The following is a 16975-nucleotide window of genomic DNA, read 5'->3' as shown; positions in this document are numbered from 1 at the left end:
GATACGATTGAGCTACTCACTCGAGAGCCATCTCGATAGTACGACAACTAAACTTGTGCATTCCTCTTGAGCTCGATGATGACGATCTTGACCGTAACAAGATGGAACACCTTTCTTGATAGTGCTTGCATGACGAAGTCTTGTGGATTGCTCCCCCATAATCCACCATGGGAGAGATTTTTCTTCGGCGCATCTTCACATATCCATGGTCATCATATTGATGTCAAGATTCAAGCAAATGATCTCTTTGAGGTGGCTCATCTTGAACTTGCACTTCATTTCTTCATCATGTTGATGTCTTGAAGTTAACTTTGAGGGCTCACTTCACCTTCAAGACATACTTGACACTTGATATTTTTCATCAATTTCTTTTTATTACAATCTTGAAGCCAACATATGGTTCAAGCATTGCCTATGGACAACTCCTACAAATATAACTCAATATAAACATTAGTCCATAGGGATTATCATTAATTACCAAAACCACACATGGGCTTCAGTATGTAGACGGACACGTCCGTGATATCCGTAGCGTCATTTGCTCAAGTCGTTTAAAATTATTCAGCTGTCCGTGATGTCCGTGTAAATTAGTTCACCTGTCCGTGGACTTCCGCTGGTTATACACGGACAGAGGCCGAGGTTCTTCCTGACGGCATCGATGACGGCCGTCCCGCCGGGGTGGAGGCAGAAGTGGTCGACCCGAGTCTTGAAGCTGATCTTGGGGCCCTCGAACGCGCGCACGGCGGCCTTGGGGAAGTCCTTGCTGAGGCTGAGCCGAGGTGGCCGTCGGCGTCCTCACGGTGGACGGCGGCGGCGTGCGTGTCGTCGTAGGCGCCTATGTGCGCACGCACGAGGCAGCAGAGCTCCATCTTGGCCCGGGACCTGAAGACCAGGTCGTTGGTGAGCAGGATTAGCAGGTCGACGTCGCGTGGGGAGACGCCAGCCTTGGCGAGGACGACCCGGACGGCGTCGTCGAAGAAGGCGTCCATCTCGTCGAGCGCGTCGTAGGGGGTCGCGCACTCCTCGAGCAGGTCGTCGGAGGGCTTGTGGCAGGCGTAGTCGAGCAGGTAGCAGCGCTCGCGGCGGCGGCGGGCGAGAGCGTGCCAGGCCAGGTCGGCCATGGCGTGCGCGAGGAGCACCACCGAGGCGAGGGGGCGCTCGGGTCAAAGGGGCATGACGCCGACGAGCAGGGAATCCGGCGGCGGCCGGAGGCCAGGCGCTCGGCGGCGGATACCTTCTGAGACCCTGCGAGGAGCTCCTCAGCGGCACAAAGGAGATCAGCGGCCTAGCAATGGCGAACTCTGTTTCCTCGATCTGTTTCGTCTTTCGTTCGTATACTAGTAGCTCTTCCTATTTTTTGTTTTTGTTTTGCAGGAGAGCCGAGCCTGGCAGGCTCTGCGGACGGTATCCGTAGAGTCCGTATCAAATACACGGCCTGTCCGTATGGCCGTTTAGCTATTTTGACGGACACGGACAAACAGGCTCCACGGACGTCCGTGTCCATTTGCATCCATACATGGGCTACATCCACTTTCAATCTCCCCCCATTATCTCCGGTTCTGAAACCGAGCACACCCCTAATCCCGCGAAAGAAAGCGAAATGTGAAAAATCGCGGAACACACCCTCCTGCCGTCGTCCGCCAGTGGCAACCAATTCGACCTCCTCTTCCCCCACCTCACTCCCCCAGTCCGCATCCGGGCTCCGCACAACGCGCACCGGCAGCCCACCTCGCGCAGCCGCGGCAGCTCGGCGCAGCGGTGGACGCCTCCGGCGGCTGGCTCCACCGAACAAGCAGCAGCGGACTAGCAAGGTGATTTTTCGGTTTCGGACACTCTCCCGATTAGCTCAGAGCAATCTGATGTACTCTACTTCAATTGAGCTGTACTGCGCGCTGATTCCACCCCGATTGTTTAGGTTGGAGCATGTCGAGCGCGGTGGTGAGCGGCCTGGCCGGCGCCGGCGCCGGTATCATCGCCCAGATCATCACCTACCCCCTCCAGACCGTATGAACCTCTCCCCTCCCATATAACCAATTCCCCACTAACCCCTCCACTCAGCTGCTCCCTACGCTGCCTGATTACAGGTGAACACCAGGCAGCAGACTGAGAGGACAGCGAAGAAGAAGAAGTCCGGCAGTGACGCTTCCACCCTCTTCCAGATGCTCCAGGTGGTTCCTCGTATGCTTCTGGTTCGTTCCTAGTTGCAGGCAGCTGCTAATGCCCTAATGGTTATGGTTGATTGCGGAACCAAAGTAACTGCAGCTGGTGAAAACGGAAGGCTGGGGCGGGTTGTACAGCGGCCTCAAACCCTCGCTTATTGGCACGGCTGCCTCGCAGGTAAAACTCCACTGGCTTTGCATGCTTGCTCTGTTTCTCTAACTGCTGGACGTTTATTCTCTAAGAATCATGGACCTATGAATCTATGATGATGTTGTTTGTCACAGTACATTGGCACTTGGGCAATTCAATCTAAATAGTCCGGTTTAATGTTTTTTGGTTTGCAGGGAATCTATTACTACTTCTACCAGCTTCTCAAGAACAAGGTGGAAAATGTGGCAGCTGCTCGGGGAAAGAAGGGCCTAGGGGATGGCACCGTTGGGATATTTTCTTGGCTTGTTATTGCAGCTATTGCTGGGTAAGTTGTGTACTTGCACGGCAGTTCAACCCATCAAGCACTTGTTTTCTTTGAAATGAGAACGAACAAGTACTGCTGAATGGGCTGCCCAGTTGTCCATTGCTGTTTGTCTGAGAGGGCATTCCGGCAGCGCGAATATAATCCAACAAAGACTCGTGCCAAATAATTGTGCTTGTGGAAGCTTTGAATATGACATGAACATGTTCATGGAATGTTGAAACTTGAAATCATTTGCAAAAGTGGATAAGAGATGATAAAGAATCAATTGATTATAATGTATGGGCAGCTGTGACTGACTGAAGCAATGATTCACATCGAGTTGTAAGCTTGTGGTCCTTCCAGCCAAGCTGTTTCTGTTCTGGTGGATCATAATTCACCAAACTCAATCATCTCTGCATTTCTAACTCCTTCATAGCTGTTTAATTGGATATAACAGTGAATTATTGACAGATTCAACGTCTCAATGATTTTTTTATTTAGTGTATTAGTTGTAGGGGAAAATATTATGGAAAGTTATACCTAACAACATAAACATTTAAGCTACTAAATAATAGGAATAGTCCATATGGATAACGGGGTTCTGTCTCCCAAACTATTGCAGTCATCTAGTTCCATTACCAGCACGCCAGTCCTTTCATCCATGTCATATCTGTTTGGATTATCCACCTTTAAATTAATCATAAATGTTGGTTCATCTTGTTTCAGTTCTTGGCAGCTATCTTTAGTTTCATTGGTCAAACTGAAGCATCCCTGTCAATAAAAAATACTAAATTGCATGAGGTATTGATCTTCAGGCATGCTCATAGAAACCATTATTTGTTTCAGGTCGATCAATGTTCTTCTTACAATTCCAATATGGGTTCTTGTGACACGTATGCAGGTATTATCTGTTAAATGATCTCCCTTTGATAATATCACGATTAAGAAACATCAGCATGGGAATATTGCAATTTCATTGAAGAAAAAAGTTACAGAAAGAGCACTAGGTTAGAAACAGGATTAGTGAGACTTTATAGAGGGCTAGCATTAGTTCCCGTTACATCCTAGTGAAGTCAGGCAGTGTTGCGGTTGCCTTTGCTCTCAGTATGTCTACAGCGTACTGCCTCTGTCTTTGATGTCGACAAATAATCCTTGTGGCTGGTTCTCTTAAACACAATGGTCGTCATCCTTTTGTGAAATTACTTGGAAGTGCATAAGGTATGTCATTACCATGTGTGTACCAGCAATACAACCACTAACATGAAGAACTGTGCAAAGGTTTCTCAAAAAAATATCGTGCATAGTATTTCCAATACGCTTATATGCTATTCTATATGAAATACTATTTTATATCGGATGAATTTACTGCAGAAAATCAGTAGATAACTTTATCCCCCTACTTTCCAGACACATACACAGGCAGAAAGGAAGATGATAGAGTCCAAGAGGGAGCTTTTGCTGAAGGAAATATCTAGGGCTAATTCAGTGGATGTTTCAATTCTTAAGGATAGGTTAGCTAAACTTGATTCTGAAAAACCTCACCCATATGGCACAATTCAAGCGGTGAGCATCCTTTCCTCTAGTTCTTGAATCTGATTCCTGTAATGCTGAATATAGATAATAAAAATGTCATTTCTGAGGGTGAGGGCACAGCTCACATATCTTTTTTGAAGAGAATATTCATGATATTTTTGCTGGAGCTGTCGCCTTTAAACTCCAAGTCGCATACAATTTATCTACAGAGCCTAGAAGCACCAGATAGGTCGAGCATGCATGTTGATTCACTCCACCAAATATTAGGCTCGAATATATTCTTCGATCACTTTACATTTGCATGTTTAATTACTGCACATTATATTATAAGTATCATCTGCGGAAACTTGCATGCATATGTTCGAACAATAATGAATAATGATGACGCATCTGAACACTGCAGTTTCCGCTGTCCACTGTCCAGTATTTCTAATTAATTAGCTTTCTATTTCTCAAATGAAGTTACCAGACATGATCGTACTTACTACTATCAGTGTTAAGCAGGTTCGGGAGGTCTATCGTGAATCCGGCATACGTGGATTCTGGAAAGGACTTGTTCCAACACTAATCATGGTTAGTTATATGTTTCAAGAACATCAGAACTACTAGGTAGTGCATATATATGTAACTCCAAATGTTGAACCATGTAAACTGTCAGGTTTGTAATCCATCAATTCAGTTTATGATATTTGAAACACTCTCAAAGCGTCTTCGATCAAAGAGGGCAAAGCAACTACCCAAGAAGAACATCACTGCTATGGAGGTAAGGACTGTTTGTATATAGCTCATGTCTCTGTATTTGCGAACATTTGTCAAAAGACTATCTTCGTAGAAGCTATGTTTTTGTGTGTTTAAAATTTGCATGTGTATGTCTTCCTAGAAACTCTTTATACCTCGTATCCATACCAAGTGCAGGTTTATATTTCTCTTATCAATATTCTAGAGAAGATGCTTCATGTAATAAATATTCTTCATTGGTTATTACTACCTACGGTCCGTTTTCATTGACATGGGTGCAACGCACTCCGTACTCGATCTCTTCAGAACTCCGTGTCGATTTAATCAGACCGGAGGGAGTACTTGAATTACCTCTGATCATGTATCTGCAATTGTAGCATATTCCATTACATGATTGTATTTCAACACACTTATTGTGATTATTTGAGAAAGCAAGACCATTTAGTCACATTACCGTGTAAGAAAACAAAGTGCTAGGACATGTTAGATACTCTTGTTAGTTATATGCTGCATGTTGTAAAATTTAGCATGTGCAGTGACATTCAGGGAGGAATGATTCTTATTATTTGTATATTTGTTGGCCCTTTTTGGGTACAGATACATTTGTGTATCTGTTATTGCAGTTAGACAATTAATTATTTCAGTAAGTCATGTTTCATATCCCAGATTTTTGTTTGTTTGTATTTTAGATCCAAAGCTAAATAACAGTACAACCACATGGATTTTTCTAAATATATTTCTATGTTTCATTCTCAGTATTTTCTCTTGAGCAGGTATTCTTATTAGGCGCAATGGCAAAACTGGGAGCTACTGTTGTGACATACCCATTGCTAGTGGTTAAGGTAAATTTGATTTTAGAGACTACTTTTGAGTTTTAATTACCTTATCACCTGCAAAGTTTTAGCACTAATGCGTGTACCCGACACATACTTTGCACATACTTATCTGAAACCCTTTTGAATAAATCAGAATTGTGGTATAAAATCGTGCTGATTTTGAAAGTTTAGGAAAATCTGAAACATATTGTATTTGTGAACTTACCCAGAAGAGACAATTGGATTATAGTTCGCCAATTGACTCTGATGCAAGTCGTCCCTCTTCCACTTCTGTACTCCGTTTCACCCACCTATGTCATAAAATATATCTTCCACTACTCCCCTGTGACGAATTATAAGACGCTCTAGCACACTGTATAGCTCACCGTTCTAGTAACCTAGAGAAAATCAGAACGTTTAATAATTCGGTACAGAGGGAGTAGTACTTTTATCTCCTGCAGTGCAGTGTTGCACAAATAGCCCCTCAGTAGGCTCACTATCTGGTTTCTCTCTGATGCATAGCATCATAAATGACTAGTTGCACCAATGCACACCTAAAGACAATCAGGCATGCATGCAACTACACAGACTAATCTGGGTACTGTGCAAAAAAGGGTTTACTTTAACATCAGTTTTGTTCAATCTTTTCTGATCATGTATCTTATCCCTTGCAGTCTAGGTTGCAAGCAAAACAAGAAATAGGCAGGAATGCCACGTCAAGATACACCGGTAAGTCTTAACTTTTTAAACCAAAACATGTTACTCCCTCCGTCCATAAAAGGATGTCAAAATTTTACCTAAATTCGGATGTATCTGTACACTAAAGAGTGTCTAGATACATCTAAATTTAAACAAACTTTCGACATCCTTTATGGACAGAAGTAGTACATTTTTTTAATGATTTTCTGAACAGGTGTGCTCTAATAGTGCATGATCGTCTGCCTCTTTGTTTCATGTCATATGCATCTAATCGTCTCATTTAAGTTCGAGAGTAATGTAAGACTGGCTATCTGTATTTAACAGGTACAATAGATGCGATACTGAAGATGATTCGGTACGAGGGATTGCATGGATTTTACAAAGGAATGGGTACAAAGATTGTACAGAGTGTTTTTGCCGCCTCAGTCCTTTTCATGGTGAAGGAGGAGCTGGTTAAGTTTGTAATTCTCTTAGTTGCCAGGAGTAGAACTCTGCTTCTTACTAGATCTAAAAAAGTATAGGTCTTCTTTCGTAATCAGATAACTTATTGCATGTACATGTAGAAAAAAATTGTGAAGATATATGTAGAATTTTACTTTGACTCCAGATTTATTTCAATATATGTAGAAAATCCAAAAGGTCATATGTTGCGGAAGTACTTTCAACAAAAAATCAAACATGATTTGCAACCACCCAATCTAAATATTTGTAAAGATACTTGTAGTAAAAGTTTTGAAAGTTTGGCTCTAACATTGAACCAAATAATAGTAATATTTGCCAGACCGACCAGAGAGACCGAGAGAGTACCATATAAGAAATATTTTTCTCGAATACCCAAGAAAATAGCAGCATAATTCATCATCCATTCAAATCAATAACAGTCCTAAAATCATAGCATTTCTAAGGGAAACCTAGTCCCATATGTGTTCTGTTTTGTGTTATCAAAATAACACCAAGTAGACAAGGTAATCTTAATAGTTAACTGCACAACAAACCTAAAAACGTAGTAAATTGTTTCACCGCAATCACCGTGCACCATATAACAAAGAAAAGGCAAATAAAACTACATCCTCATAAATTCAGAGATTATAGCTGAGATAACATATAACCAACCATGACTTCTTCAATGTGAGTTTTAAGAACAGTACCAAACCGGAAATCTCAACAGGTCCATCTTGTCTCCAATACCCAAGAAACATTTGCCAGACCGACCAGAGAGACCAGAGAGAGTACCATATAAGAAATATTTGTCTTCAATACCCAAGAAAATAGCAACATAAGAGCATCTCCAGCCGCGTCCCCCAAATAGCAACATAAGAGCATCTTGTCTCCAATACCCAAGAAACAGGAGTGCATTGCTTACAAACATGGGAGTACTACAGTCACAACATCATCTAGACATGACACTACTACATTGACACTTGTTCACTGCATGAACATCTTCCCTACCAGTAAACCAAACACAAATACAACAAAAGCTAACATCTGTTTTTTATATTTTCTGTTGATAGCTGCTATCTCCTCGGTCTTCTCTTTTAGCAGATCTTGCAGATCCTGAAGCCTGGGCTTTGTTCCTGCATCTCTTGCCTCTTCAACAGCCTGAGGAGCGGCATGTTGCACAGTGCATAGCCTCCACACTTCATCACACAAGTCACCAAGCAGCTCACTCTAGAACTCTAGCAATGACGGATCATGCCATTCAACATACCCACAACTATGGCTGTTCTACACAATTTGGCCAATATAAATGGAATTAATCAGAGAAAATGAGGGGGAAATGGGGGTGGACACAATGAATAACTCACCAACGCATCGACGCATGCGTAATCCCTCCTCGGTTCAGGATGCTCCATGGAATCCATCTAGGAGCCTTCATCGGCGGATTGCACTTGCAGAGCTTCACTGGCTCATACGCCATCGGATTCTGGCGATACATCATTAGTGACCTCCCTTCTGTTCCTCTCCTACCTAAAGCTGCACGGAAGCTAGGCGCGGAAGAAGCTCCCAACGACATTCTCCACCACCATTGTCGCGCTCTGCTTTTGCCTCCACCGCCGCCCGCGCAAGGAAACACTAGGCTCGTTCAAGCCACATGTAATCGTTAAGTGACTATCTCCCTGGCCCTCCTCTAACACTAATCCCGGCCACGTCAGCATTTTTCAGCCTAATCTAACTTAGGGTTCTAAATAGACCAGGATCATAGAGTTCAGAGTGCCAATTTCAGGGATTCTGACTTCGGGGATTTTTCCACCGTAGAATGACACCGCGACATGTCTTGCCATGCAGGCGAGACCCTTGGCGTGTCTATGTGCTCGTAATCCCAGGACGGACATTCCACGAGATCCTAAGATCATCTCCAACAGTTGTGCGAAACGACGCGCTATCGCGTTTTACCGAAATTTAGCACGCGCGAACACTCCCGCGCTCCTCCAGCGGAGGCGCCAAACCGGCGCGGGAAAAGAATCTTTTACCATGTGCGCTATCGCGCTATTCTACGCGCCAAAGTTGTCGCGCCGCTTCCAACGTGCGATATAAAATGCGGCGCGCGCACAACAAACCATCAGAACTTTCATACGTGCGTCGCTTCGCTCTCCACCTCGCTCCGCGCGTCACTCCCGCTGTCCTCCAGCTCGCTCGCGCGCCGCTCCGCCTCCACGCTGTCGTGATGCCCCCGCCGCCGCTCGAGCCCAGGCTACCGCGGCGTCCGCACACGTCCGAACGGGACCTTCTACGCCGAGATCCGGAGCGGTGACGAGCGCATCGGGCTCGGGACATTCAAGACGGTGCACGAGGCGGCGCACGCGTACAGCGTGGTCGCCTAGCGCCTCGGCCACTCCTGCCGATCGATGAACTTCAACGACGTCTGGACATGGCAGCAGGCAGGAACCCTTGCGTCGCCGCCGCCGGCCATCACACGCGAGGCGAGGCATCGCCAGCGCGAGCTCGAGCAGTGCCTCATCATCGCCGAGCGGGACGAACGCATGCGCCTCGAGTGGGCGCGGCGCTTCCCGGAGGACGTGGCCGCGGAGGAAGCCTTCTACGCCTAGAAGGAAGAGGTGAATGTGGCACAGAAGGCAGAGAAGAAGGCGGACCGGGAGGCCAGGAGGGCGAAGCAGACGACGAGGAAGAAGGAGGAGAAGGCCGCGAGGAAGGAGGAGAAGAAGAATGGCGCCAACCCATCGACGATCACCATCGACTCTTCCTCCTCCTTCGACTAGACGTCGGCTCCGGTGTCTGACAAGGGATTAACTTATCAATGCCTACGGATTGTAGACTAGGGTTTAGTTGGAAGTAGAGGGCAAGTAGATCTCGAGGGTTTCAGTCGAAAAGTACTCGACGATTAAGAAACTAGGATTGTGTTGACAATGAAATCGATCCCCTCTTCGCCCCTCGACTCCCCCTTATATAGGAGGCGGAGCCGAGGGTTTCGTATTACACACGGTTACATATTCCGGGAGACTCTCTGAGTTCAACCCGTAGATTTACAAGCCATTATTCCTATTACAATTCTATGTTTCCAAACTATTCCTTAGCTGGGCTTCCGGGCTTCATAAATCTTCGGGTCGTGGGCCTTCGGCAAATCCCGGGTACTATCTTTGACAGACCCATTGGGGATGCCTATGTCAGTGTCGTCGATAACCCCGAGCTCCTCTGACTTCGTGTGGGGTTGCGAGTAGTGTAGTCTAGTTTTTAAATAAATTTGGTTGTACCAAATATGGGTTGAACTTTGCAATATATTTATATTTCCAGTTTTTTATATATTGTGTTTGATCTATTACGTATGCAATTATGTTAAAATGTTGTTTTTGGCGCGGCATTTTAGCGCATATGCAAAAGAATAACTTCTGCACGGACATGGTGTTTTTGCTCCTGGGAGCGTATGCTCCCTATATTTAAAATGCATTTTAAACATATTAAATAATGTCAAAATATTTGAAAAGAAAATGTTGAGCATACATCTCTACATCTTACGTGTTCACAAAGTTGTTTCATGAAAAACCAAATTGTTATGTGTCTTGTGCAAAAAAGACAAAAATTTGGTGCTAAAATAAAGCATTTTGAGAGGCATTTGTTTTTCTTTTTTGCACAGGCCACGAAAAATGTCAATTTGTTATGAAACTGTAAGTGCGCATGTAGAATGTGGAGATATATGAGCACAATTTTGTTCCCATATTTTCGGAAATTTTGAAATTTGTTTTTTGAATAAAGGGAGCATCTACACCTTGGATCAAAAGTGCATTTCTGCTTCTCCTGATTTTTGTAATATTTAAAAATTGTATTTATGTGTTTTAAAAAATCATAAATTTTATTCCACAAATACATACACATGTTCTGAATACTCGTGTAAATTTTTGGTAGAAATTGCCTTGTATTTTAAGCTCAGGAAAAATAACAAATTTGTAGGGATAGAAACTTCAGATGTTTGTCAGAAATTTGTCTTTTTCGTATGACTCAAAATACAAGATATTTTCATCCGAAATTTACAGAATACCTTCAAAATATTTATAAATATGTACCCATTTAATTTCAGATTTTTTGGAATTACAGAAATATATTTTTCAAATACTGAGATCACTGGAGCTCATGTGCCAAAGAGACATTTCGTGATGTTGCACGAGACTGGCTTTTCAGAATCTGGGTGCATGTGAACCCACTTTTTCAAAAATGCGTTTGTGATGTAAAAACATGTTTTAAAAATTGAAACACAAAATGAATGCAAAGATGATCTCAAACATGTGCCCTTGACATGAGTTTCGTGATGAAAAAACCTTTTATTTTGCCTCGGCAAAAAAGTGAAATTTTGCAGGGCTATATAGCAGTATATATGTGACGTATTTTGTCCTTTTTAGATTCTGAAATAAAAATTGGTTTCTCCGCGAAAACTTTCTATGCACACATGAAACATGCATACGTACCCCGTTATTTTTATTTCAGAATTTTTTAACATTTGGAAAATGCATTTCCCACCTGGGTTAACGTGCACCTAAGTTCAACTGGGACTTTTCCATGTTGCACCCTATATACCACCGCTCATTTCCCCCCTTCTCCCCTCTCTAGCTGCTACAGGGTTTGAGAGTCAGCCGACGGTGGCCGGGCCGCTCCAGGGCCTCCTCCGCCGGAATAGCCGGCCGGAGCTGGTCAGGGAAGGGCGCCGGAGTAGCTAGGTGTAGGTATAGGTCTAGATCTAATGTTTTTCTTAGTGTTACCCCTGTGGAGACTGGCGATATGCCCTTGGGGGCATGGCCACGCCGGAGCTCGAGCTGCTCCCGGTGGCTGGTGGTGGTGTGGCTGCTGTCCGCGGCGCTCCGATGGGAGGAGCCAGATGCGGAAGGCGGCGGCGCTTCCTCACCCCCCAGTAATAAAGCTCCTTCGATCTGGACAGATCTGGCCTGGATCTTCTTCTTCATCGCCACCATGGAGGCGGCAACGAAGATGAGATCTTTGTCGGTGTTGTTCTTAGCAGATCGATGGAAGGGCATCCTGGAGCAGCAAATCTCCCTCGCTCCTTCTCTGACTGGCTTTGGCGACCTCATCTCTGCATCTGCTACTGCGACGACCTCTCCTGCAGCTTGCTTCTTGGGTGGCGCGGCTGTTTCTCTGGCTCCTTCAAGCTTCGCCGGATCTGTTCCTCGCCCCCTCCTTCAACCTCCGGCGGGAGGCCCTCTTCACCTTGCCATTTGTCGGCAAGGACGCGCCTGGCGATGGTGGCAATTGCATCGCCGGCGAGGTCGGGATGGGCATGAGGACCCGATGGCGTTTTGGATTTTATTCTAGGGTCCTTTGTGCAAATCGGAAGGACATGGTTGTAATTTCCTTTTCTTTCTAGTCTTTCCTGCAGTATTGTAATAATTTTGTTTATTAATGCCAGTCCTGGGACCTTCGGGTCCCTTCCCCTGTTCAAAAAAAAAAATGTTGCACCCTATATCTTGATCGAGCGCTAAACAATTTTTTCTGGTCCTCTCGCAGATCCTGGGTCTCTCTCTTTTCCAGAACGTGGGACCCACACGGGCTACACCATGAACCGTGTGCTCACAGGGAGCGGGGTCCACTGGAGAGCGGTGTATGTGCACCGGGCGCTGCTAGGAGCCGGTGTGCCTTCCCCACCAAGCTCATCATTAAATTTAAATTTCAAACGGACTGGTCGGGCTTCGAGCGGTGACGTCACCGAGGTCTCCTCCTGCGGCACGGCAGGAGCCGGGCTCGCTTCATTCCCCTTCCTCCCCACCCGGGTCTCGCTTCACCTAGCCGTAGCGACACACGCATCATGATCACACGCGCACGCCACGCCATGCCTCCCACCATGCTCGCGCCGGTGCCGACGAGGCCGCGCTCCAACCTCCACCGCCGCCGGAGAGGAGCCGCTCCCCTGCTCCCGGCCCAGATCGTGGCGGCGGCGGCGGCGGCGGGGGCGAAGCGGCCCGCGGAGTCCTCCACGTCGGCCTCCTCCTCCTTCCGCAGCGTGGTCGTCTCCACCACCTCCTCCACCGCCCTCGACGCGCAGCGCCCCGACAAGAGGCCCCGGCGCCAGGACGCGGACGCGGCCGAGGCGCGCCCCGCGGCCTCCGAGTGCTCCGAGATCATCGGCGGCGGCGCCAGGCCGCGCCCCGCGCCCGCGGAGGTCGAGGCCTCCGAGTCGTCCTGCCTCGGCTCCGTCCTCGAGTCCGACCTCGCCTGCCCCGAGCACCTCGCCGACGACGCCGACACCACGGACTACTCCTCGGCCTGCTGCGACTGCGGCTGCGAGTTCACGCAGTCCGACGCGGAGGAGGTCCTCAGCGCCCCCAGCCCCGGCGACGCGTTCGACTCACTCACCCCCCTCATCGACCTCACCTCCCCTTACTCCTCCTCCTCCGACGACGCCGACGAGGACGACGACGACGACGCCGCGCCCTCCCTCACCTTCTCCTTCTTCCTCGACTACGCCCAGCAGTTCATCCCCTGCCCGCACCCCAAGTCACACGCCGTCCCCGACGCCGCCATGCCAGAGGTGAGCGGTTCCGCACAGTTCCCCTCAATTTTGGTGGAAATTGAGCCGCTCTGCAAGCGTTCCATCCCGATCAGGTGCCTTGTTTGTGCCAGGGGAAGCGGTTCGAGGACCTGGACGACGAGGAGAGCTACCAGCAGTTCCGGCTGCGCGAACGGCGCGGAGTGATGGCGTGCGACTACGGCGAGGTGTACGGCTCCATGGCAGGCGACCATGGCCGCGACGTCCTCATGCAGCGCGCTGTCATGGTGAACTGGATCATGGAGGTAAGCGTATGCCACTCCTCCTGTGATCTGCATTCTGCATCTATATCCGCGATTCTACTTTAGATCAATTTGAGTTTGCGGTGGAAGCCGCATTGCAGGATCAGTCATGCCTTGGTATTGTGCTGGTAATATCCATGTAGTAGCAGTAGTAATGTAGATTCAGTATCGATTCAGCTGTTGAATGATATCTGTTCTAAAAGTACTGAAGTTGTGTGGCTGCATTAATAGGCTCATCTGTGGTGTAGTAATTTTTGTGTTGGGCGTGCTGAGGCAGCAGATCTAGCATTGTACTTGCTTGCGTACTATCGAAGATATTGTCGTACGTACAACATTCCGATGAGTACATTGCTCAACATATATTGTTCGTTGAGCAGAGTGGTCCCCAGATTGTTTTTCTAAACTGTTGTAGCAATGTGAGCACTTGCATATTACGAGTCTGGTGACTTTACTCTGGTCATTAATTTTGAGGATGTTTAAGCATGGTGTTTGTTTTGACATTTTCACATTCAGTGTTTGAAAAAATATCTCGTTCGGTTATGCTGCAAAGCTATCCAGTAAACCATTTGCAATTTCATTGCCGTGTGGCATTCATGTCTACTACGAGGCACATTGTAGCAATTAGGATGCCTGCATCAAACTATCTAGATATGCAACTATTGAGTAGATTGCTCAACATACATTGTTCGTTAATCAGAGTGATCCCCATATTGTTTTCGAAACTGTTGTAGCAATGTAAGCACTTGCATTACGAGTCTGGTCACTAATCTTGAGGATGTTTCAGCATGGCGTTTGTTTTGACATTCAGTGGTTGAAAAGGAATGGATAAATATCTCATTCAGTTATGCTGCAAAGTTACCCAGTAAACTATTTGTGAATTCATTGCCGTATGGCCTTCATGTCTAGGAAGCACATTATAGAAATTAGGATACCTGCATCATGCCTATCTAGATATGCATCTGTTGAGTACATTGTCAGTATATACCCCTTTTGTTCCCTTCTATGCAATTCTAAGCTTCTGTACGCATTTGATATCTGCGTTAAGAATAGAGAGTACTTCTGGGAATTCAGTCAGCAGACTATGCACCTTGTTTTCCACCTGAAGCTTTAGATATGCAAATAGATATTAAAATGAAAATAATCTTGTAATGTTTCAAATAAAATTTCAACTGCAAAAAACAATACTAACTGTTTCGCATGAATTTGTAGTATGTGGATTTGAGAGAGCTGCAGCCAGAGACATGTTTCATGGGAGTTGGACTGATGGACCGCTTCTTGACACGTGGATACGTAGAGGGCACTAGGAATCTGCAGTTGCTGGGTATCGCCTGCGTCACTCTGGCTACCCGCATCGAAGAGAACCAGCCATACAATAGGTATTGAGTCCCCTTGTATTAGAAGTTCATTCTGTTTCAGTAAATTTTGTGAATGGTATATTTTCTCATGCCTCCTTTCAGTATGAGTACTACTTCAGGTTGTTGTTTATGGTTTGAGATGGCCTCCTTTGAACATTTGAATCCTCTAAGTTATGGATCGCTAGATCAAACTTTCTGTGTACTTTCCTATTCTATCCTCAGACGTTTGTAGTACAATATTGTCAAATTCTACTTAACCTCTTCTAAGAATATAACTTAACCGGGCATTTGATAGACCTTAGCAAGTACGTAGGGCATGCCTTTATCTTGTTGATAACTGTCATTGATTTACCATTTAACGAATCCCATGTGACAAGACAATAGCTCTATCATAGTGGCTAGTACTTGAAATTTTGTTATTTATCTACTTACATTAGGAAATGTTGGTGTGTTGTGACTTTAGAAATGGTTTTCCTAATTCATATTCACCTGCAATCAGGTGGCCCAAGTGATTGGTGAGAGCCACCTGATTGAAGAGTTCCATCTACTTTTACCCAAGTAATCCTATTGAATCAATTTCTGATTTTAATGTGCTTACATTATTCTGCAGGAGAAGTTAGATCCGTTTTGTGGTTTTTGTTGAAGTTTTTTTTAGCTTGAATGCAAGTGAACCTTTTCTTCTTCTTGACCACGTCTGAAGGAAAAGAAAAATGTGGCGCACAGCGCTAGTAGAGTAACTCAGAATAGCATGACCCATTCTTCTTTAGCAGTCCACCTCTTTACAATGCACTGCAGAATCATTGAGTGAATTATCCCTGGGATCAACATTTGTTTTCTGATCATTGTCTCTGTCCAGGAATCTCACAATGTTATCTCTTTCAGCATCATGCAGAACACTTTCACGGTAGGGATCAACATGTACAGCCGAAGTGAGGTCGTCGCCATGGAGTGGCTGGTTCAGGAGGTCCTCGACTTCCAATGCTATGTCACGACAGTCCACCATTTCCTCTGGTAAGACGCGCATCCTCCATCCTTGCATATGCCATTCTCGGGCAACTGAGAAGCTAACAGTTCACTTCTGCAAATTTTGTAGGTTCTATCTGAAGGCTGCAAAAGCAGACGACAAAGTGAAGGATCTGGCAAAACACCTGGCTTTTCTGTCCCTTCTGGACCATAGGCACCTCTCCTACTGGCCCTCCACCGTGGCAGCATCGGTGGTAGCCCTTGCTTGCCTTGCCACAAACAAGGACTCCTCCTGTAGGGAGGTAATGGAGGTATGTACTGAACTCGTCCACCGACGCTATACATTTCCCTTGTGTCTGCTACCTGTCCGAATTCTGATAATACGTACTGATCCTGGCAAAGACCAGAAACATGACATGCCTAACCACTCGCTATTCGCGTAATGCAGACTCACATGAGGAACAAGGACGACGATCTGCCTGAATGTTTAATGGTTTGATCCCTCCCTCAAATTATGTACATTTGCACCATTAACTGAATTGTGCGCTTCACCGTTTACAGAAATTGATGTAACTGAATCTTTGTGGTGCCACAGCAACTAACATCCCTCGATATTATATTCCCTTTATCGAAAAAAAAACTAACATCCGTTGTGCTATGCGATCTTTTCGTGCAGAGTCTCGAGTGGATGGTAAACTATGCTTCGTGATACCCAGGGCTCCCAGGTTGAACATTCGGTTCTAATCTTCTGCTGATCAACACAGCGTAGCACAGTCGTTTAGCAACAACACAAGTGTACATGCCATTAGTTTGCACAGCAGGATAAAGTAAAAGGGGGACACGGTCTCGTGTTTATCGCCGTAAAGAGGAAGATCGTAAATGCAGAATTTGATACTGGGTTTGTGACTGTGGGACAACTGTTGTTGTCGTCTGTCTTTGCATAATCAGTTAGCTCTTTAGGAAATTTAAGTATAGATGTTGTATTTCTTAACTGCCTTTTCTCTTGGATC

The 16975-nt window shown here is 45.8% G+C and overlaps 2 protein-coding genes across 2 annotated transcripts; both read left to right on the top strand.

The window, feature by feature from the left end:
- Window positions 1-1711: 1711 nt before the first annotated feature.
- LOC124701840 (peroxisomal nicotinamide adenine dinucleotide carrier-like) lies at window positions 1712-7005 on the top strand. The gene is made up of 12 exons (XM_047233938.1): window positions 1712-1811; window positions 1916-2004; window positions 2085-2168; window positions 2263-2337; window positions 2505-2635; window positions 3461-3515; window positions 4022-4177; window positions 4652-4720; window positions 4806-4910; window positions 5659-5727; window positions 6375-6429; window positions 6724-7005. Exons 2-12 carry the CDS (start codon window positions 1924-1926, stop codon window positions 6918-6920), a joined length of 1077 nt encoding a protein of 358 aa, XP_047089894.1. The 5' UTR covers window positions 1712-1811; window positions 1916-1923; the 3' UTR covers window positions 6921-7005.
- Window positions 7006-12688: 5683 nt separating this feature from the next.
- LOC124698134 (cyclin-SDS-like) lies at window positions 12689-16674 on the top strand. The gene is made up of 7 exons (XM_047230654.1): window positions 12689-13399; window positions 13486-13650; window positions 14857-15023; window positions 15885-16013; window positions 16096-16291; window positions 16414-16458; window positions 16642-16674. The coding sequence occupies exons 1-7, from the start codon at window positions 12689-12691 to the stop codon at window positions 16672-16674; spliced, it is 1446 nt and encodes a 481-aa protein (XP_047086610.1).
- Window positions 16675-16975: the final 301 nt, after the last annotated feature.

The sequence above is a fragment of the Lolium rigidum genome, chromosome 3 (assembly GCF_022539505.1).
Source record: "Lolium rigidum isolate FL_2022 chromosome 3, APGP_CSIRO_Lrig_0.1, whole genome shotgun sequence".
Lineage (NCBI taxonomy): Eukaryota > Viridiplantae > Streptophyta > Magnoliopsida > Poales > Poaceae > Lolium > Lolium rigidum.
Note: the sequence above shows the minus strand (reverse complement) of the source record. Positions and strands in the feature narration are given on the sequence as shown.

What these genes read in the sequence shown, in the direction of transcription:
- LOC124701840 (XM_047233938.1), top strand. Translation starts at nt 1,924, where the DNA reads ATGTCGAGCGCGGTGGTGAGCGGCCTGGCCGGCGCCGGCGCCGGTATC. An exon ending in TTGGCACGGCTGCCTCGCAG is followed by an intron (nt 2,338 to 2,504) that starts GTAAAACTCCAC and finishes TTTGGTTTGCAG; the next exon opens with GGAATCTATTACTACTTCTA. An exon ending in AGAACATCACTGCTATGGAG is followed by an intron (nt 4,911 to 5,658) that starts GTAAGGACTGTT and finishes TCTCTTGAGCAG; the next exon opens with GTATTCTTATTAGGCGCAAT.
- LOC124698134 (XM_047230654.1), top strand. Translation starts at nt 12,689, where the DNA reads ATGCCTCCCACCATGCTCGCGCCGGTGCCGACGAGGCCGCGCTCCAAC. An exon ending in TGGTGAACTGGATCATGGAG is followed by an intron (nt 13,651 to 14,856) that starts GTAAGCGTATGC and finishes ATGAATTTGTAG; the next exon opens with TATGTGGATTTGAGAGAGCT. An exon ending in GAGAACCAGCCATACAATAG is followed by an intron (nt 15,024 to 15,884) that starts GTATTGAGTCCC and finishes TATCTCTTTCAG; the next exon opens with CATCATGCAGAACACTTTCA.